General features: G+C 62.2%; 2 protein-coding genes across 3 annotated transcripts; both read left to right on the top strand.

Annotated features, from left to right (window-relative positions):
* Positions 1-1,965: 1,965 nt before the first annotated feature.
* TBC1D10A (TBC1 domain family member 10A) lies at positions 1,966-12,873 on the top strand. The gene is made up of 9 exons (XM_014894779.2): positions 1,966-2,204; positions 5,331-5,430; positions 8,586-8,693; positions 8,839-8,945; positions 9,469-9,583; positions 9,802-9,867; positions 10,775-10,964; positions 11,245-11,399; positions 11,582-12,873. Exons 1-9 carry the CDS (start codon positions 2,005-2,007, stop codon positions 11,972-11,974), a joined length of 1,434 nt encoding a protein of 477 aa, XP_014750265.1. The 5' UTR covers positions 1,966-2,004; the 3' UTR covers positions 11,975-12,873.
* A 1,230-nt stretch (positions 12,874-14,103) lies between these two features.
* On the top strand, positions 14,104-19,573 carry CASTOR1 (cytosolic arginine sensor for mTORC1 subunit 1). Of its 2 annotated transcripts, none has more exons than XM_014894484.2 (9): positions 14,104-14,271; positions 14,396-14,466; positions 16,644-16,837; positions 16,934-17,066; positions 17,638-17,761; positions 18,309-18,425; positions 18,508-18,590; positions 18,713-18,807; positions 18,888-19,573. In XM_014894484.2, the coding sequence occupies exons 1-9, from the start codon at positions 14,159-14,161 to the stop codon at positions 18,951-18,953; spliced, it is 996 nt and encodes a 331-aa protein (XP_014749970.1). In that variant the 5' UTR covers positions 14,104-14,158; the 3' UTR covers positions 18,954-19,573. The 2 variants fall into 2 exon arrangements, with proteins under 2 accessions (XP_014749970.1, XP_014749971.1); XM_014894485.2 differs by having other exon boundaries at positions 14,105-14,271; positions 18,312-18,425.
* The last annotated feature ends 226 nt before the right edge of the window (positions 19,574-19,799 follow it).

The raw sequence follows: 19,799 nt of genomic DNA, 5'->3' as shown, positions 1-19,799 counted from the left end.
ATCTGGGTCTGAAAAACAGATGATTCCTGGGCCTTCAAATCAGATTTGATAGAAACACAACACAGCAAAGTTAATCCATGGAATTAGACGCCCATGAAGAGGCAGGTGTCTGGGATTTGGGTACCTGTTTTTTTGGGTAACCCAAAGCCATAGATTTATTATTAAATGTATTTTTACTCATGGTCAGGCAGTGCAGGAACATCCTGTTTACCTTATTCCATGCTTAGGAGGGGAGAGAGGGATGAAGCAGGAGGGAAGAGCCGGCATCCTCCTGGCTCTGGTGTGCTCCCCTGGGATCTGGAGGAAGCCCTGTGGCTGTGGGGAAGGTGGCTGGCACTGGCCCAGCCCAGGTGGCCCGTGTTCCCTGGCCACAGTGTCCAGCTGTTGTCTCTTGACAGGTCCCCACGTGTCCCTGTCAGAGCCTGCTCCCCTCCCTGCTGCAGGAATGGCTGGATGGTGGATGCAGGGTGCTCCTGCCCCGCAGGAAGGCAGGATAATCACTTCCCTTCGCTCTTCAAAACCAGACAATAGGTACAGTCCTGGAGAAAACAGGCAGTGAGCGGGGTTTTCCAGAGCGGATAGAAAAAAAACTGCCAAGGGAGCTGTGAAATGGAGAAGTTGTGTTTGTATCCGGGGCCGGGCCCAGCTGTGCTGAAGGTCACCCTGTGTTCCTCCTCCCTCTGTGCCCACGGAGCTTCCCGGTGGGAGCTGTTCCCTCTATTCCCTCAGCAACATTTTCAGCCAAGCCCCTTTACCGGCACTCCAGCAAGAAAACTTCCCCCTGGAAATCACTTGCATGGAGCCTTGCCAGCCTGTTTCCATCTAAATCCGAGGGATGAATACTGCAACAGACTGTGTGTGTGGAGGTCTGGTACAAAACAAGTGCCATCGGAGCCTTCCACTTCAGTGGCAAGGACTGGTGGGACCCAGCTGCCAGAAAAATCTGGAAGTAGGTTGAGTTGCTGATTTTAAGGAGCCTCATTCCCTCTTCCTTTGGCACGCTACCACCTTGAAAGGGATCCTTCCAATACTCCCTGTTCTGTGCTGTAAGAGGGAGGAAATGGAGCACTGGGCTCTGCAGAAGCGTCTGGAGATGGGATGGACCTGCCCCTGGAAGGCTTTACCTGGGACAGGTCCCAGCACATCCCAGTCTCCTACAGAGCCTTTGGTGTGTTATTTTTGGGAGAGCTGGGCTGGTTTTACCTGTCTGGGGTGCTGTGGATGGCGACTTTGGGGTGACACAGTGGTGGTCTGGCTGTGGGATCTGCAGGGCAGGGATAGTTTCCCTTCGGAGAGGGGCATAGATCCCAGCACTGCCCCAATGCCCCAGTGCTTCCCAGCACAACCCTCTTGCAGTTCCAATATCCAGCCTTCCTGGAATACCAGCGCCAACCCAGCACAGCCCCACTGTGGCTCCCTTATACAGGTCCCAGTACAGCTCTGCTATGGGCGATATTGGTCCCAGTATAGCCCTATTATATGTTATCCACGTCCCAGTACAGCTGTGTTGTATCTCATACAGATCCCAGTACAGCATGTTAAGGCCTGTACTGGTCCCAGTACAGCTCATTATGGCTCATAGTGGCCCCAATAGCGCTTGTTACATCTCATGCAGCCCCTTTATATCTCATACTGGTCCCAGTACATCCCATTATGTCTCGTACGGGTCCCAATACAGTCCTGTTATTTGTCGTACTGGTTTCAGTCCCTCCCGTTATGTCTCGCACTGGTCCCAGTACCTCCCACCCCAGCGCTGCCCCACTGCCGGCGCACGGGGCCCCGCCCCCCACCGACACCCGCCGGCACTTGACGGACAGCTCTCCCCGTGCTCTGGACCAATCAGCTCTGGGGGCGGGCTCCCATTTCATGAATCCTGGCGGCTGATTGGCTGAGTGTCTGCTCCCGCCCAATGGCGGTGCGGAGAGGGGGCGTGGCCGAGGAGGGGCGTGGCCGCCGCCGTGTCCCGGCATGGCGGAGCGGCCGCGCCGCCGCTGAGGCGCCGCCATGGCCAAGAGCCGCGGGGGCGGCGGGCCCAGCTCGCCCGGCGGGCGCAGCCTGGCGGGCACCCGCGAGAGCCTCGCCGACCCTGGCGGCGATGAGCTTAGTTCGCTCGGCTCCGACTCCGAGATCAACGGCGGCGGCCCCGAGGAGCGGCGCGTCGATAAGTTCGGCTTCATCGTGGGCAGCCGCGGCGCCGAGGGGACGTGAGTTGGGGCCGTGAGGGGGGGCCGGGGCTGTGACTGTGAGGGGCCATGGGGGCTGGGGAATCGAGGCGCAGAGGAGCCGCCCCAGGCCCGGCCCAGTCCGCTCCGGCCGCTCGGCCCCCGCAGGGCCGGGCCTGGGGCTGGGCCGGGCCGGGCCGGCCGCGGTTCTCTCCGCCCCGGGGGGGTTTGTCCCCGCCGCCCCCGGCTGGGCGCGGGGCCGCCCGGGACCGGTGTCAGGCACCGTTCGTGCCCGCGGCGGAGGCCGCAGCAGCCGGGATGTGAACAAGGCAGTAAGACTGGGAGACCTGCGGGTGTTCAGCCTGGAGAAGAAAAGGCTCCGAGCAGAGCTTAGAGCCCCTTCCATTGCCTAAAGGACCTGCAAGAGAAGCTGTACTCCTGACTTTAGACAAGAAGTGGAGGGACAGGATAAGGAGGATTGGTTTCCTTCTGTCAGAGGGCAGTGTTAGATGGGATACTGGAGAGAAATCGTTCCCCGTGAGGGTGCTGAGGCCCTGGCACAGGGTACCCAGAGAAGCTGTGGCTGGCCCTGGATCCCTGGAAATGTCCAAGGCCAGGTTGAACAGGGCTTGGAGCAGCCTGGGATAGAGGAAGGTGTCCCTGCCCATGGCAGGGGTGGCACTGGATGAGCTTTAAGGTTGCCTTCCACCCCAAACCATTCCATGATGTTGTGATGGCTGTGTGAAGAGCACCAAATGCTGTTCCAGCTGTTCCATCTCCCTCTGAAGAGAGGGAATGGCTGGGAAGTGGTGTCCACCCCATTTGGGATCCGGGAGCTGCCAGCACACCCAGGTCAGTGTCTGGTCAGCTCCAGGTCCTGATTCCAGTGGACTTTTGGCCTCTGTCAAGCCAAGGAGGCCAGGCCGTGGTGTCCCTCCAAGGACCCCTTGTTGATAGTGCTGGCAAAGGCGCGGTGATCACCCCGCTCCGCGGAGGAAACCCTCGGAGGAAGTGAGGCTAGCCCGAGGCGCTGGGCCCCAGGGCGGTGCTGACACCCAGGAATGTGCTGTTGCTGTCTAGCTGGTTCGGCAGCGTATTTGGTGTTTGCCTTCCTGGCCCTGCTTTCACAGCAACGCCCAGAGAAAGTCGAGATGGCAGTGGGGACAACGCGTCCAGCCAGCTCCTCTCCTGCTGGGACACGGCCTGGAGCAGGCTCCCTGGGTTTTGCCCACCTGAGTGCTCTGGTGCCAGCTGTGCCTCAGTTTCCCTATGAGGAGCAGAGTATTCACCCCCCATAGCCCGTGGATGTTACTGGGTGGGTCTGTGGGGTGAAAAGGTGCTGGAGGTTGGAATGTTGTTGCTGGGCAAGGTGCATCACTCCGTGTGATAAACCTTGTCCCTCGGCACTGCGGGAGTGGTGTAACCTCTCCTTCCCGTGGTGCTGCACCCTGTCCTGGCCACACACCACATTTAGGGGACTCTTACCCTGGCTGTCATTCCTGTGGCTGTCCCTGCGGTGGGTGTCCCTGTCCTTGCAGCAGGCAGCAGCAACTCTGGATGAAGGTCATGGTGCTGGAGGCTAGTGGCTGCTCCCAAGGGTGCTGACAGTGTGGTGGCTGCAGTCACTGGGGACTGAGCCTCCTGCAGCACCCCACAGCTGTGCTGGGGCCCAATCCTGCTCTGCTCCAGGGCTTTATTGGCTCACTCTGTCCAGGAGCAGATGAAGGGGAATGCATGACCTCCTGCTGTGGCTGGCAGACTTGGGATTGCCCTGCTGGGAGGGGAAGCACAGGAAGGGCAGGCAAGGTATCCCAGAATCCAGGGAGGGTCTGAGGGCACCGCGAAGGGCCGAGCTGTGGGGATGTCACCCACAGTGTGGATGCAGAGGAGCGTATTGCTGGCACAGAGCATCTCATCACTTCCCCGCCTGGGCCATATGAAATGCAGCCGGTCCTCGCTCCCTGCCCGCTGCCAAGCAGCCATCAGCTGGGAACAGCTTCCAGTCTGTGCTGGCGGGGCTCCAGCAGGCCCACAGCCAGCTCCTGTATCCAGCGTCCCGCGCTCCCGAGCTTCCCACGCCTCTCGGAGCCCCGGCTGGAGGCCAGTGCTGCCTCCATCCCCGTGCCGGGCTGGGGAGCTGCCGGCCATGCCTGGCCGTGCTGGGGAGGGTGGGGAGCCAAGCAAAGCAGATCCTTTGGGAGCGGGTTTGCTCTCGGAACAATCGCGCTCGCCCCGTCCGACCCGCTGCGGTGGGTGGGACTCGGCGGGGAAGGGCTGGGCAGGGCTCAGGGCAGTGCTGCCAGCTGGATGCGGCCCTGGACTCGCCGTGCCGCTCGCTTTCCGGCTCGGAATGTGGAGAGGGGAGGCAGGGCCTGCATGTCCTGTAGTGGGGCTGGGTGCTGGAGGATGCTCAGCACCAGGCCATTGGCCTCGGGTCCTCAGGAAGGATCTGACTCTTCCTGAGATTGGCGTGGCCACAGGAGAGTGTGGAGCAGAGCCTGGGAAGGCATCAAGTCTTCTCTGATGGCTTGAAGGAATGTCTGCTCTCCTTGGATGTCCCTGTCTGGGCCTGCCTAAGCTGCCTGTCACCCATCTCTGCGCAGATGCGGTGCCATGAGGGGTTGGAGGCTGTGGTGCCGGCTTCGGCATTGCAGCAGCATCCCCCCTGCTTCAGCAGGGTTAAATCGGATTCCCTGGCTAGGCTGAGCTGTTTCTGGAAAACGCTCCCCTCCCTCCTAAGGGACCCTGGTCCGGGCTCGGCGCCGGGCCTGGAGCAGCGCCAGGCATTGGGAGCACAGCGTGGTTGGAGCTGTGTGGATGACACGATGCTTATGGCCTCAGCTCTCTCCGTGTGCAGCCGGCCCCTGTTACAGGGATCAGGTCTTGCTCATCCCTCACCTTCCTGGCAGATGCTGTGACACGTGGTGTGTGCAGTGCAGGCTACTCCCCAGAGGTCTGAGCTGCTCTGCTGGCGCAGTGACTTCACTCATGGGTGGCGAGTGCTTCCGGCAGCTGCCGAAACGCCGGTGCTGCCGAGCGTGTCCTGAGCCCTGTGCCTTGAGGGGTGCAGCCACCTGGGCATGGGGGACACCCAGGGTGCTCGGGAGGCTCAGCACCTTACAGAGGGCCTGGCACCCACTGACCGGCCTCTTCCTCCTGGTCCCACAGGCTGGAGGAGGTGCCCTTGGAGGTGCTCCGGCAGCGGGAGTCCAAATGGCTGGATATGCTCAACAACTGGGACAAGTGGATGGCCAAGAAACACAAGAAGGTAAGTGACAGCTGTGTCCCCTCTGGAAGGTGGCAGCGAGGGACAGCCAGGCATAGTGGTGTCCCTTTGGGGCAGCCTGGTGTCACTGGTTCCCTGCAGATAGGCGTCTGTATGCCTTTGGATGATGCTGTTTGCTTGAATGGGCTGTTCATTCCCCTTGGAAACTGGAGCTTGGGGGAGCTGAGTAGTCCCGAGCCAGCCCACTTCTGCTTCCAACTCTTCCCTCCCGGGCTGGAGCCTTCCTAGGGCTTCTTTGGCTGCCTGCAGGCAGCCATGGGAATTGTTTGCTCATGGAAACTTCTGTTCTGAGCATCTTGCAGACCAAAAAAAGAAGCTCCATGTAGGAAATGTTTGAGCCTGATGCGCGTGACACTGGTCTGTGAACTGGGGTCCTTGGGAGACTCTTGGTGTGCTGGATTCATGCCTTGGTTTGTGGTGCTCCCTGATCCCGAGCCTGCAGATGAGGTGGGAACTGGGGTGCAGGAAGTCCAGGGTTGCTGTGTGTGTGCTGGGAGCAGTGAGGCTGCTGGCATGGGACAGCAGTGCCAGAGAGTGGCCGAAGGACCTTCTCCTCCTCCTCCCCATGCTGGCAGAGTCTCCTGGCACCCCTCAGTGTGCCCAGAGTCCCTACTCAGTGCCTGGTGAACGACACCGGAATCCCTCATCTGTTTCTTGGCTGCTCTTAAAGGATTTGGGAGAGTTTTCTGGGCCACAGCAGGCGGGCGCTTTGTTCCATGGACAATTTCCGCCACTCTCCGGCCGTGTGCCACAGGGTGCCCTCTGGGATGGGGTGAGTGCTCCAGCAGCCCTGCGCCTGGCACAGCAGCTCCCTTGTGCTTGGGTCGAGCCTCTGGGAGTCTCCATGGGGCTGATGTGCTGTATAGTCTGTCCTGCAGCAAAAATCCATGCCTGGAGCTTTGGAGAGGCTGCTCTGGCATGCTGCTCTGTGCCTGGATCCCTGGGCTGCTCAGGGAAGGCTGCCAGGCCTGGGCTTGGATGCTGTCAACTATCCTTGGTCTGGCAGGAGCCTGCTTGGTGCAGGTCCCTGCTGCTCTGGGGGAGCTCCTTGAGCCTCTGAAAAACCCCAGTACTTTTCTGGCTGCCTCACCAGGGCTGGCAAGCAGCCCAGGGATCCCTGGGCCAGCTCCTGCCGGGCTTGCTCACACCTGCACTGCTCCCAAAACGCTCCCTGCCTGGCCCCCATCCCAGTGGAGCCTGACCCCACATCCTTCACAGTGCTAAGCTGTGCCAACACCTCATGCTGGAAGAAGGGCAGAGGTGTGGGTGGGCAGCTCCCACTGCTCTCCTGCCATGGGCAGCACTCCGACTTCACCTTGCTTTCAGCATCCCTCAGCCCAGACACACTCCCAGTCTCTGGAAGATGCCAGTGGGATCATGGAGTTGATGGCAGGACCCCATGTGGGACCAAGATGGTGAGCTGCTTGTCCCCAGCAGCACTGGCCTGGCCAGCTGGAGGGGCTGCCGAACCAAAACCCAGTGAGGTGGTTTCCTTCCTGGCAGCTCAGTCGGCAGGAAGGGGAGCTGCCTGGAAATGGGAGCTGTCAGCAGCCATGGAGCTGCCCACTGCAGCTCTGGGCATCGTCCACTGTGTTTCCTGTCAGCACAAAGGGACCTGCCCATGTAAACAACCAGTGAGGGAGCAGCAAAGCCCCTGGGAGGTGATGGTACTGTGCTTGGAAACAACCACCTGCTCCCCAGTTGCTCCAGCAAACAGGGAAACACAGCCCTGGACAGGCAGGAGAGGCCTGGGGACGATTTGTAAGCTGTTGGCCACTGCTCTCAGAGCCCTGGCACAGCTGGCATGTGCCACTCGAGCAGGGGCGTGAGGAGTGGAGGCTGTGCTGGGGTTTTGCAGGGTATTGGGGGGGTACCTGTGCTGAAAACACCAGGCTTGACGGGCCCACCTTGCTGTATGCCCTGGCTGAGGACTGTGGGGAGAAGGACACATAAGGATGTGGAGCTGCTGGAGCAAGTCCAGAGGAGGCCATGGAGATGTTCTGAGGGCTGGAGCCCCTCTGCTCTGGAGCCAGGCTGGGAGACCTGGGGGTTCACCTGGAGAAGAGAAGGATCCAGGGAGAGCTCAGAGCCCCTTCCAGGGCCTAGAGGGGCTCCAGGAGAGCTGGAGAGGGACTGGGGACAAGGGATGGAGGGCCAGGACACAGGGAATGGCTTCCACTGCCAGAGGGCAGAGATAGATGGGATATTGGGAAGGAATTGTTCCCTGGGAGGGTGGGCAGGCACAGGGTGCCCAGAGGAGCTGTGGCTACCCCTGGATCCCTGGAATTGTCCAAGGCCAAGTTGGACAGGGCTTGGAGCAACCTGGGATAGTGGGAGTTGACCCTGCTCATGGAATGAGATGGTCTTTAATATCCCTGCCCACCCAAACCATTCTGTCATTCTGACAGCTGCTGCTGCTGCTGTGTGAGGAATTGGAGTGGGATGCTGGGGCCTCTGTTTTGGTCCCTACTGGTGCAGGCAGCACCAGGGCTAAGCTGGCTCAGCTCCCCACGCAGGGTAGGCACTGACTGCCCGCCTGGACTTTGGTCCTGGCTGGTGCCCAGTGCCAAGGAAACCAGGGGCACAGGAAACTCTGGGCATGGAGCAGGCTCCAGGGGCCTCAGGATCTGGCCATGCGTGGAGATAGGACCAGACCTGCCCTTCTGGCCAGGATGAGCAGGTGGGAAGGCTGAGACACTCATCAGGGTGCCCATCCCTGCTTTCCATGGCCCCACGGGGGAGTGACGGACTGGACTGGGGGCTGGGGAGCCTCCCCTGTGTCCTCAGTGCTTCCCATGTGGACAGAGCCACCCGCTCCCCACCTTGGCTCCAGTGTCTGCTTTTCCAGCTCCCAGCAGGATCTGGCTTTGAGGCAGTGCCAGGCTTGTTTGGAGCTGTTTGCAAGCCACAAAGCCTCTGTTGGGCTTCTGGCAGCTCCCTCGTGCTGCTGGTGCAGCCTTGACTGCCATTCCAGCTGGCATCCCTGCATCCCAGGGGCTCAGGGACACTTCTTGTTTGGGAAGCAGCAGGGGACCAGCCTGTGGCCGTGATGCTGGCCTGGCTCCCACCTTGCCCCAGGAGTCTCTTTGTTTCCCAGTGCTCCGTGGTTTTCCCGTGACGCTGTGTCTCTCCCGCAGATCCGGCTGCGGTGCCAGAAGGGGATCCCGCCCTCACTGCGGGGCCGTGCCTGGCAGTACCTCTCTGGCAGCAAGGTCAAACTGGAGCAGAACATGGGCAAGTTTGATGTGAGTCCTGCTGGGAACTCTCCTGCACCACCAGGGATGGGGCAGTGCTGGGGTGGCTCCTGCTCGGGTTTGGATGTATGTTGGGATCTCAGACACCTTGGGGATATGTTGAGGGTGTTGCTCACCACAGTCTTCCCCTCCCCAGGAACTGGACCTCCTCCCAGGAGATCCGAAGTGGCTGGATGTGATCGAGCGGGATCTCCATCGGCAGTTCCCCTTCCATGAGATGTTCGTCTCACGTGGAGGACATGGGTAAGTGGAGTTACTGTGTGTCCAGCCCTCAGCAGCCATGGATGGGGTGGGCACTGTCTGTCCCAGCTCATGGAGCCACACTCATGTTCCCAATGTCCTCCCCATTCCTCCAGCATTCCCTATACCCCCCCCACCAGTCACAGGGCATCCACTGACTGAAAACAGCATGGCTCAGACCAGCTCTGACACCCAGTGGTGTGGGAATTGCCATGACAGGACGGCAGACAGAGGAGGTGGCAACCTGCGGCCTCCATTTCACCAGAAAAATGCTGCTCCCAATGTGTTGGGGAGCATCTGTGTCCTGTGGCTCTCTCTGGGGCCAGATGCTTGTCTCCATGCCTCGACTCCCAGATCCAGGCAGGATCTGCTCTCTGGGCAGAGTTTCCCAGAGCTGTTGTGGATTTGTGTGGAAGAGGGATCCCAGCCGGGGACTGAGCCAGGCTCGTGCCTGGCGTGCACAGGGCAGGCTGCTGGGCGCCGTGCATGCGGTGTAGCCAGCAGTGCGTGCCCGGTGTCTCTGCAGGCAGCAGGACCTGTTCCGGGTGCTGAAGGCGTACACGCTGTACCGCCCGGAGGAGGGCTACTGCCAGGCCCAGGCGCCCATCGCCGCCGTCCTGCTCATGCACATGCCGGCCGAGGTACGGGCACGCGCCTCAGGGGACGGAGCTGCCACCTCCTGGAGGGTGTGGGGCCCTTTGGGGGGTGCTGATGAGTGAGGTGCCTGGCTCAGGGGAGCCCAAAGTGCCCCAGGGGTGCTCTGCTGCTTCCCACCCTCTCCTGTGGTCCTGTGCTGGGAGCAGGGAGGGGACTTCAGGGATATCCTCCGGGTGCTCACCTGCTGTCCCTTGGCTTGCAGCAAGCATTCTGGTGCCTGGTGCAGATCTGTGAGAAGTACCTCCCTGGCTACTACAGCGAGAAACTGGTGAGTAAAGGGCTCATGGTGGTTTCAGCAGTGGCAGGGACCTGCAAGGTCCTGCACCTGGGTTGAGGCAACCCCCAGGATCAATCTCCAGGATCAATCCGGGCTGGGGATGAAGGGATCAAGAGCAGCCCTGGGGAGAAGGACTTGGGGATGCTGGTTGATGAGGGTTGGCCATGCCCTGGCTGTGTGCCCTGGGATGATCCCTCAAGGTGGGCGGCAAGGGAGGGGGATTCTGCCCCTCTGACTGCTCTGAAGGCTGGAGCCCCTCTGCTCTGGAGACAGGCTGGGAGAGCTGGGGATGCTCAACTGGAGAAGAGAAGGATCCAGGGAGAGCTCAGAGCCCCTTCCAGGGCCTAAAGGAGCTCCAGGAGAGCTGGAGAGGGACTGGGGACAAGGGATGGAGGGACACGACAAAGGGGAATGGCTTCCCATTGCCAGAGGGATAGATGGGATAGCAGGAAAAAATACTTCCCTGTGAGGGTGATGAGGCCCTGGCACAGGGTGCCCAGAGCAGTTGTGGCCACCCTATCCCTGGAAGTGTTCCAGGCCAGGTTAGACAGGGCTTGGAGCAAACTGGGATAGTGGAAGGGGCCACGTGGCAATGGGGTGGAATGAGACGACTTTTAAGGTCCCTTCCAACCCAAACCATTCTGTGATTCTGCATCTCCAGGCTAAAAACTTGTCCAGCCCCTCTCCCCAGGAAAAGAAGTTGTCTGGGGAGGTGCTGGGTATTCCCACCGTCTCTGTGTTGTGCCGTGGCTCCCAGAAGCATTCCACATTCTGGGATAGGGGCCTCAGTGCAGCATCCATGGGACACAGCTCTGCTGTCTTATCAGGTGTAGAGGGTTGGCTGGGTGTGATTCCAAGGCTGGGGTATTCACTGGGATGCTGGTCCCTGTCCCTGCAGGAAGCCATCCAGCTGGATGGACAGATCCTCTTCTCACTGCTGCACAAGGTGTCACCTGTGGCCTACAAGCACCTGAGCAAGCAGAAGATCGACCCCATCCTGTACATGACGGAGTGGTTCATGTGCGCCTTCTCCCGCACGCTGCCCTGGAGCTCTGTCCTGCGTGTCTGGGACATGTTCTTCTGTGAAGGTAGGAGCTCCCCACCATCCTCCTCCTCCTCCTCCCAGGGTGACTGCACTCCCTGTGGCCATGGGACCTGTAGCAGGGTAGGTTTAGGGTAGCCACATGCCTGGGGTGGAGATGGGCTGTTTTCCTGGGGGTTAGGAGGCATGTATATCCCAAATTCACCCTTTTGCATGTCCTGGCTGTTAGTGGGACTGGGCTCTGCTGCCCCATAGCATTTGAGGGATATGGTGGCAGCGTGAGCCTGTCCCGCCTGGTACTCACTGCTTCACATTTCCTCTTGCAGGAGTGAAGATCATCTTCCGGGTGGGCCTGGTGCTGCTCAAACACACCCTGGGCTCCTCGGACAAGCTCAAATCCTGCCAGGGCCAGTATGAGACCATGGAGAGGCTGAGGGCCCTCAGTCCCAAAATCATGCAGGAGGCCTTCCTGGTGCAGGAGGTGAGGTGCTGGGGACGGTCGGCGGGGCCCGTGCTGCCCAGCTGGCCAGTGCTGCCAGACTGGGCTGTCCCTGGGTGGGCGGAGCACGGGGAGCAGCTCCCAAAAAGCTTAGTTAGCGGTTGCCTCTGCCCTCAGGGGCAGCCCCTGTAGCGCTGTCGCTGATGGCACAAGTGTCCCCACAGGTCATCGAGCTGCCGGTGACGGAGCGTCAGATCGAGCGGGAGCACCTGATCCAGCTGAAGAAGTGGCGGGAGACGCACGGGGAGCTGCAGTGCAAGTCCCCCCCGCGCCTGCACGGCGCCAAGGCCATCAGCGAGGCGGAGCCTGCGCCGCGCAAGGCGCTCGAGTCCGTCCCCTCCATCTTCGTCTCCCCCGGGCCCGCCCCCGTGCCCAAGGCCCGCAAGAGCAAGGAGAAGAGCCGGGAAAAGGGCCCGGCCAGTCCTGCCAACGGCCCCGGGGCCGAGGGCAACGGGGCGCCCGGCACGACCCGGGAGCTGCTGCACCCCCAGGCCTCCCCCCACCACCAGTCCAAGGAGAGCCTGAGCTCCCGGGAGAGCGAGGACACGTACTTGTAGGGCCCGGCTAACAGCCCGGGCAGCCGGGCTCAGCAGGGCTGCGCACGGACCCGGGCACGAGGACACCGAGGGGGAACCCTGGCACCTGGCGCTGGGGGCTCTGAGCTGGAGGGATGGGACAAGGGGACTGTGCGGCTCCGTGAGAACAGCGTGGCCCTCTCGGGGCATCCACGGAGCTTGGCCAGGTGTGGTGACCAAAGGGGACACCGTGGGTCTGCGCTGGGTGCTGGCACCACGAGCAGTGGGAGCCCGGGCAGGGGGTGGCTGAGCCACCCGAGCTTCCTCCCCACACTGCGGGGCTGGGCTGCCCCTCGGGCCCTTCTCCCTGTCCCAGAGCCCCTCGACCCATCACCCCCCGGGTCCCTCCTGCAGCCCCCACCCTGCGCCAGCCAGGCAGCCCCAGCCCCAGTTCCCGAGCACTTAGGCCTGGCACAGGGCACTGGGGGTACACGAGGAGCCGGGGACCCCTTGCCCCCCTCTTATCTAGTGAGGATATATCAAACTGTAGCCCTATATGTAGTACCCAAGTTACCTACTCACTGAGCCTATTTATTATTTCTCCGAGGCAGGACAGGGACCGAGGCAGGATGCGCTAGAGGTAGCGGGATTTGATGCCAAGTTTCGGGGCTAAAGCCCCCTCATCCCATCCCCTCCCATCCCCAAGCTCCCCACAGCTCTGGGGAAGTGTTTACCCTGCCAGGGCTCACTCCACCACTGCCGCCCCCCCCAGCCCCAGCGCAGGTGAGATGGGGTGGGTGAGCAGCAGCCAGGTGCTTCCTGGTTGTGGGGTCCCCTCTGCCCCCCCTGCCCTCCCCGAGGGCGGGTGGTGGGTTTGTAAAATAAAGTGGGAAAAGCAGTTTTGTACAAAGGGGTCAATAAAGCGAGTGTGTAAAGGCGCAGCCCTGGCTCCCATCTCTCTTGGCTTGGGATGGGGGGTGGAGGGTGGCAGGAGGGAAGAGTGTCACCTCCCACTTGCTGCACCAGTGCCAGCTTTGGAGACACCCCGACCTGGACCCTAGCCATGGTTCTCTGTCCCTGGGCAGCACTCCCTCATGCATCCCATTTGCACTGGACACTGTCCCTGGCATGCACCCTTCCCTGGGGTCCCATCTCCCTTGGCTGCCTTCGTCCTGGGGGTAGGTGCTGGGCAGTGTCCTGGGACGGGCCACACTGCTGTCACGGCTCTGTCACTGCTCTGTCACTGCACTGTCACTGCTCTGTCACCGCAGACAGTGGCCCAGCCCCACTGTCTCACCCAGCCTTGAGGCTGCCCGTTTGAAGTGGAGTGGGAGGAGGCTGTGACCCGCCCCAGTTTGTGATAGTGGTGGCTGCCAGGCCCTGGCAGGTGCCATGGGGTGCACTCCCATGCCAGCACCCAGGCCTTTCCCCTTCTCCCACTGTCGCAGTTCTGTGGCTGAACAGAGACCTAATTAATCCCATAACACCCCAGAACTCAGCTTCCCATCCCAAAATGGTGGTCAGGCCATCTCTCTCTTGCTTCCTGCAGGCAGGACTTCTGCCCAAACCTCCATTCCTCCCTCCAGAAACCCCTCTTTCCTGGAGGTGGCCCTGGTTTGGCGAATCCCCTCTCCAGGCCTGGTGCTGGGGCTGAGCATGTGGGACCCGGCTGGGTGCTGGGGTAGGGGGTAGGTTGGGTTTGGCAGTGGCTCCCAGAGGATCTCCCTTGGTTGGGCACTCCAGGCTGTTGAACTGAGTCTGGTTTGGGCACCCAGGGCTGCAGTTCGAGGGTACCCCGGGACTCAGTTGGAGCTGCTCCAGGCACGCCGGGGCGTTGAATTTGGGCTGGTTTGGGCACCATGGAGTTCTGTACTGGGGCTGGCTCCGAGGCTCCTGTGAGGATATCCCGGGTCTCTGAACTGAGGCCGCTCTTGGAGCGCCGGGCCCGGCTCGTTGCGTTTCTCGCGGTTCGGAGCGGTGCCGGGGCTGTCCCAGGGCGGTACGGGGCGGTGCCGGGTCAGGTCCCGAAGCGATGCGGGGCGGTCCCAACGAGATGCCGGGCGTTCCCAGATCGGTCTCTGGGCGTGAGGGCGGTGACAGGGCGTTGACGAAGCGATGCGAGGCGGTTCCGGAGCTGTCCCGGAGCGATGCGGGGCGGTCCCGGGGCGGTCCCGTGTCCGCCCTTATAGCGGCGGCGGCGGCGGTTCCCGGGGCGGCGCGGCCGCCATGGACCTGCACATCTTGGAGCACCGGGTGCGGGTGCTGAGCCTGGCCCGCCGCGGGCTCTGGCTCTACACCCACCCGCTGCTCAAGCTGCTCTTCCTGCCCCAGCGCTGCCGGTACCGGCTTCTCTCCCCCCACCACCCTCCTCCTCCTCCTCCTTCTCCTCTTCTTCCCCCGATTCCCCGCCCCGAGAGACGGCGGCGGTTTTGGGATCAGCAGCGCCGATTTCTTCTTCTTCAGATGCAAGTTCTTCAGCCTGACGGAGACCCCCGAGGACTACACAGTCATGCTGGACGAGGAGGGCTTCAAAGGTACCGGGCTGTGGCCTCTTGGCAGGGCGGGCTGGCACCGCAGGCACGGGCTGTGCGCGTCCCCAGCCCAGCTCCATGCTCGGGCCGCAGGGAGCGAGTCCCGGCTTGTGCTTGGCTCCCTCGGAACGTGCCCATCCCGTCCCCTCGGCGCCTGCGCCGGGATGTGCCGGCTTGCCCGGCCGAGGCTCTCCCGGCGTGGCTGCCCCCGCTCCGACAGCAGAGCTGCCCCCCGGCTGTGGTACCGGACTGCGGAGAGCCCGGTGCCAGCCCGGAGCCCGGGTGCTCCCGGCAGGGCGCAGGGACCTCCCGAGGTGCCCGCGGGCAGCGCTCCAGGCTCTCGCATCTCTGTCATCATTCCCGTGTCCAATTTCATCCCGTCCCTCCGCCCCGTGAGGGCCAACCGGAGCTTTGGCAGAGGAGGGTAAAGCACAGGCCCATCCAGGCTGGCAGGGGTGAGCCCTGTCCGGCAGCAGGGTGCAGGTTTTGGGGTGTCCTTAGGAGGTTTGATCCCTTCCGGGCCAGTCCGTCTTGCAGGGATGTGCCATTTGGTGACGTCCCCAGCGCTGGTGACACGACTCGTGCTGTGCATCGCCCTCACCGCCGCTCCTGCCGGCGGTACCGGCCCAACGGGCTGAGCCGGAGGGTCCGGATCCTGGCCCGGCTTCCCACGCCCAAACCTTCCTGCCGAGGCCGCAGGAGCCGGGCACAGCGGATCCTTGGCCGTGACCCAAGGAACAAGGGTCAGGGCTCCTGCCACGGCCACTCACGGCCAGGTCCCAGGCTCGCCTCCCGCGTCCCGGGCTCTCCCCGCTCCCAGAGCCAGAGCTGTTCCCCATGTATTGTTTTATTTCGGGGCCTGCGGACAAATATTCCCCGATCCCGAGGGGAGGGCGGGAAGTGCTGAACAATAGTCCTGCGAGCCTGCAGTGCCCTGTGAGCCCCCCTCGGCTGGGGGGCTGCCAGTGTCCCCCCGCTGCCGGGCTGGAAGGGGACTCCCAGCAGAGGAGAGCTGCACCCCCCTTCCCTTGGGGATCAGGATTAAGCCCTGGGGTGAGTGACACAGGGACAGCGGGGTCCCCTTGCATTCAGCCTCGCCCAGGGTGGTGTTGAAAAGCAATTAAACACTGAGCTCTGGGACAGGTCCCCATGTCCCCGAGTCTCTGTCCCGCCCCCCTGTTCCCAGCACTGGGCCCTGGGCTGGAGCCGAGGCTGTTCTGGCGCTTCCTGCACAGGAACAGGCGCTGGGAACACCCGCCGAGGCCCTGGATCCGGCCCCGCTCCCGCCCTGCCCCGGGCCGAGTTTGGGAGCAGAGTACAGATGGAATCCCTCTCAGTGGGTGCTGGACCCTCCCCCCGTGCTCCCCTCCACCACTGCTGGGATGTGTTTGGGGTCCCAGATGGGCTTGGGCGCTGAATGCCCACCGAAGGGCTTGGGGCATGTGTGATCTCCCATGGGAGCTGCTCCCACCTTTCCTGGATGGGAGGAGTGGATTGGAGACCTCTTGAGTGCCCTGGCCCATCCCTTGCTGGGAAGGAGAGCCCAGAGAGGAGGGTGCAGCCTGGCTGAGTCCTGGCGACTCCAGCAGTGCCAGCCCCTCTGCTGGGCAGGAGGGTGGCAGCAAGGGAGGTGGGAGGCAGGAACAGCTGGCATATGCCACCCTGGGCCCTCTGCCAGCCTGGGCTCTCTGCACCAGGCTGGCACCAGGTGCTGGGACCCCCAGGACAGCGGGATGACCCTCCCTTTGTTCCCTCCAATGCTCCGTGTGCATCCCTGGTGGTGGGTGCCAGGTTGGGTGCTTCTGGGGACAGAGGATGAGCTGGGCAGCCCCAGGGCTATTTTTGAGGTGCAGTGCCAACACCCCTATGCACCCAGCCTGGAATGCTGGCACCAGGGAGGAGAGACACATCTTGGGGTTTGGGGGGGCTGTGGGCTTGGGCCTCCTCCTGGCCAAATCCCCGTGTGGAGAGGCTGAGCCCTGTCTGGCTCATTCCACCTGTGGATAGGGCTCATCTGCACCTCCAAACCAGTGTCCCCACACCTGGGGCTCATCCTGTCTTGGGTCCCCCGTCACCCAGGGGATGGTGTGACATGCAGTGCCTGAGCTGCCACTGCCTCTGTGTCCAGCTATGGTGAGCCCTGTGGAGCCACCTGCCTCAGTGTCCCTTGTCCCTCGCAGAGCTGCCTCCTTCCGAGTTCATGCAGGTGGCAGATTCCACGTGGCTGGTGCTCAGTGTCGTCTCCAACGGGCGGGAGCCCCCCGGCTGCCAGGCCACCGGTGTCACCAAGATCGCGCGGTCGGTCATCGCGCCGCTGGCCGAGCACCACGTCTCGGTGCTGATGCTCTCCACGTACCAGACTGACTTCATCCTGGTGAGTGACGGGCACGGTGGCACCTGGCTGGCACGGTGGCACTCTGTGCCCTGCAGGAGGGGTGGCAGTGCAGGCACTGACCCTGCCCTGGGGCAGGTGCGGGAGCGGGACCTGCCCGTCGTGATCCACACGCTGGCCGGGGAGTTCGACATCTACAGGGAGGAGAGTGGCGAGTGTGTCCCTGTCACCTGCGATGATGTGAGCAACGGCTTCCTCAAGCCCAAGCCACGTGAGTGACACTGGGCTCTGCGTCCCCTGGGGCCCACCCAGATCCTCCAGCTATAGCTGGTGGTGCCTATATCCTTGAGGGACCTCCAGGGCCACCCAGGCCCCATAGAGGTGATACAGTTTCCAGCAGTGGAACCCACATCTTTGGGGGACCCCCAAGGCCACCCTGTCCCCAGGCCACACTGTCCCAGAGCCATCCAGTCGCTGCCAAGATGCTACTCCCATGGATGTTTCCCATATCCTGGGGGACCCCCATGGTCACCCTGTTCCCAAGACCACCCAAGTCCCTGCCAAGGTACTCCTGCTTCCATCAGTGGTACTTAGGTATTTGGGGGACCCACCAAGATGCTCCAGTTCCCACTGGAGTTGCCCATCTGAGCACACCCAGGGCCATCCAGTCCCCACCGAGATGTTGCAGCTCCCACCGGTGGTACCCCCATCCTTTGGGACCCCCGGGCCGCCTCTCTGCTCTCTGAGAGACTCCGGGCTGTGGGCGCGGTGGCCACGGGGTGGCACTGCGGGACTGTCCCCGAGCTGTCCCCAGGCCTGATGCGCGACCGTTCCCCTGCCAGCCACCAGCCCCACGCTGCACCCAGTGCAGAGCCCCCAGACCCGCTTCTGTGTCCTGACGGTGGCCCCCGACACGCTGCCCGCCATCGCCACCATGCTCATCGACGTCCTCTTCTACTCCCACAGGTGAGTCCCGGGGATGGGGACATGGGGGTGGCCTCTTGCCTGGTGCTACCTGAACTGCAGTGGCATTAATCCCAGCCATTGGTCCCAGTGGGTTTTCAGACTCTGGGTGTGTTTTCCAAATTGGTTTTGCCTTCCCGGGAGCTACACTGTGAGGGGTGGGAACCCCGAGGTGACACAAGTGACAAAGCCACCATTGTAGCAAATCCCGGAGGGGAGACTGTAAAGCAAGAGGGTGTGAGTTTGGAAAAGGCAGTGGGAATGGAGCTGGGAGGAAGAAATGCTCCTGATCGGGTCCTCCCGTGTCGCCTGGGATGGGGTCCCTTCTGGTGGCATGCTCCAGAGTGACTGTGGTCTTTTGAGCATTCCTCAAAACCTAGTGTCTGTCACCTCTGAGCTGCAGACCCTGTGGGGACCACCTGCTCCTGTCCTTTCTCTCCCCACCCTGCAGCACCCCAGTATGATGCTCAGACACCCAGTGCCAGCACCAAGCCCTTCTCCTCCTCATTTTGGGGGTCATGACCCCTCCCTGTGTCCCCTTCCCCCTCAGCAGCCCCCCGTGGGATGCAGCCACCAGCAGCCAGGACCTCGACTCCATCACCTTCTTCTCCTTCTCCCTCATCGAGGGCTACATCTCCATCGTGATGGATGCTGAGACCCAGAAGCGGTAGGTGCCATCCTGGGGCTGTCTGTCTCTGGGTCTGGGTGACACTGAGCTCAAAGAGTGACACTTGGCTTCATCCCCTCAGCTTCCCCAGTGACCTCCTGCTGACCAGCTCCACAGGGGAGCTGTGGCGGATGGTGCGGATTGGGGGGCAGCCCCTCGGCTTCGGTGAGTCTGACCGTGGTGGCCGTGTCCCCTCTTGTGCCACTGCCACCCAGGGAGTGCTCTGGGCCTCTGCTGTCCCCGTATGTCCCCATGGCAGTGACCCAAGCCCCCCTTTGCCCCCCCAGACGAGTGTGGCATCGTGGCGCAGATCGCAGAGCCGCTGGCAGCCGCCGACATCTCGGCCTATTACATCAGCACCTTCAACTTTGATCATGCCTTGGTGAGCCCCTGCCCCTCCCCGGGTCCCCCTGCCAGCCCCGGGGTGTCCCCTGGGGCTGACACCCCCGTGTCCCCCGGCAGGTCCCCGAGGAGGGCATCGCCGAGGTCATCCAGCTGCTGCAGCAGCGGCAGGAGAGCAGCAGATAGGGGTGACTGTCCCCACACTGACTGACTGTCCCAGCGTGGTGTCCCCCCTCCTCCCCACCCAAATTCATTAGTTATGAATTTTAATGATCCCCCAGCACAGGACAGAACCGGGCACAGCATCGCTCCCTCTGTGCTGGGGGAGTGGTGGCTTTGGGGACATGGTGGCCTTGTGCCCGTGGGCACTGGCCCACAGGAGAGGGGTCAGTGCCTGTGTGCCATCCTCTCCCTGTAGCCTGGCCTGTGCAGGGTGGGTGGCCAAGGGCAGAGTGGGTGTGTCCAGGTGGAGGGGACACGGTGGGGGCAGAGGGGGGACATGCCAAAGAGCGATGATGTGCCACCCTGGTGCTATAGGGGACAGCCTGGGGCCGATGTGATGTGTCCCCTTGGGAAGGGAGGGGTAGCCACGATGCTCAGGGACAAGCCCATGGAGGGGAGAGCATTCCTGGAGCTGGGGTTACCCCTGGCACTCCAAAAATCTCAAAGGGGGCAGTGGATGGGCTCTGTTTCACTGCCAGCCCTGGCTGTCACCTGTCATGGAGGAGTAACAGTGATCTCCAGCCCCTCACAAGTTGTATTTTCACATAGTTTTTGATAAGTCAATAAAATTCTTCTTATTTTTATTTCTGTGTAGCCCAGGGAGGTTGATCAGAGTTGGTCCCTGTGTTGGTTACAGGGGTTGGGATGGGACAGGGAGACAGAGTCCTGCTGTGAGGTGACTGGGACATGGCCACTTTCTCTGCTCTGTATTTTGGGTGAAAAAATGGGTTAAAACTGCAGCCCCCAGCAAATCACTGGCCCTGGGGAAACCCAGGCCCACATTTATGGCCTGCTCCTGCCCCACACTGG

This window comes from Sturnus vulgaris, chromosome 19, assembly GCF_052056855.1.
Source record: "Sturnus vulgaris isolate bStuVul1 chromosome 19, bStuVul1.hap1, whole genome shotgun sequence".
Classification (NCBI taxonomy): Eukaryota; Metazoa; Chordata; class Aves; order Passeriformes; family Sturnidae; genus Sturnus; species Sturnus vulgaris.
This window is presented reverse-complemented; position numbering and strand designations above follow the sequence as displayed.

Excerpts from the sequence above, each read along its gene's own strand:
- TBC1D10A (XM_014894779.2), top strand. The coding sequence starts at position 2,005 with ATGGCCAAGAGCCGCGGGGGCGGCGGGCCCAGCTCGCCCGGCGGGCGC. Across the intron at positions 5,431-8,585 it reads TGGCCAAGAAACACAAGAAG|ATCCGGCTGCGGTGCCAGAA; the intron begins GTAAGTGACAGC and ends TCTCTCCCGCAG. Across the intron at positions 10,965-11,244 it reads GGACATGTTCTTCTGTGAAG|GAGTGAAGATCATCTTCCGG; the intron begins GTAGGAGCTCCC and ends TTCCTCTTGCAG.
- CASTOR1 (XM_014894484.2), top strand. The coding sequence starts at position 14,159 with ATGGACCTGCACATCTTGGAGCACCGGGTGCGGGTGCTGAGCCTGGCC. Across the intron at positions 14,272-14,395 it reads TTCCTGCCCCAGCGCTGCCG|ATGCAAGTTCTTCAGCCTGA; the intron begins GTACCGGCTTCT and ends CTTCTTCTTCAG. Across the intron at positions 18,808-18,887 it reads TCAACTTTGATCATGCCTTG|GTCCCCGAGGAGGGCATCGC; the intron begins GTGAGCCCCTGC and ends GTCCCCCGGCAG.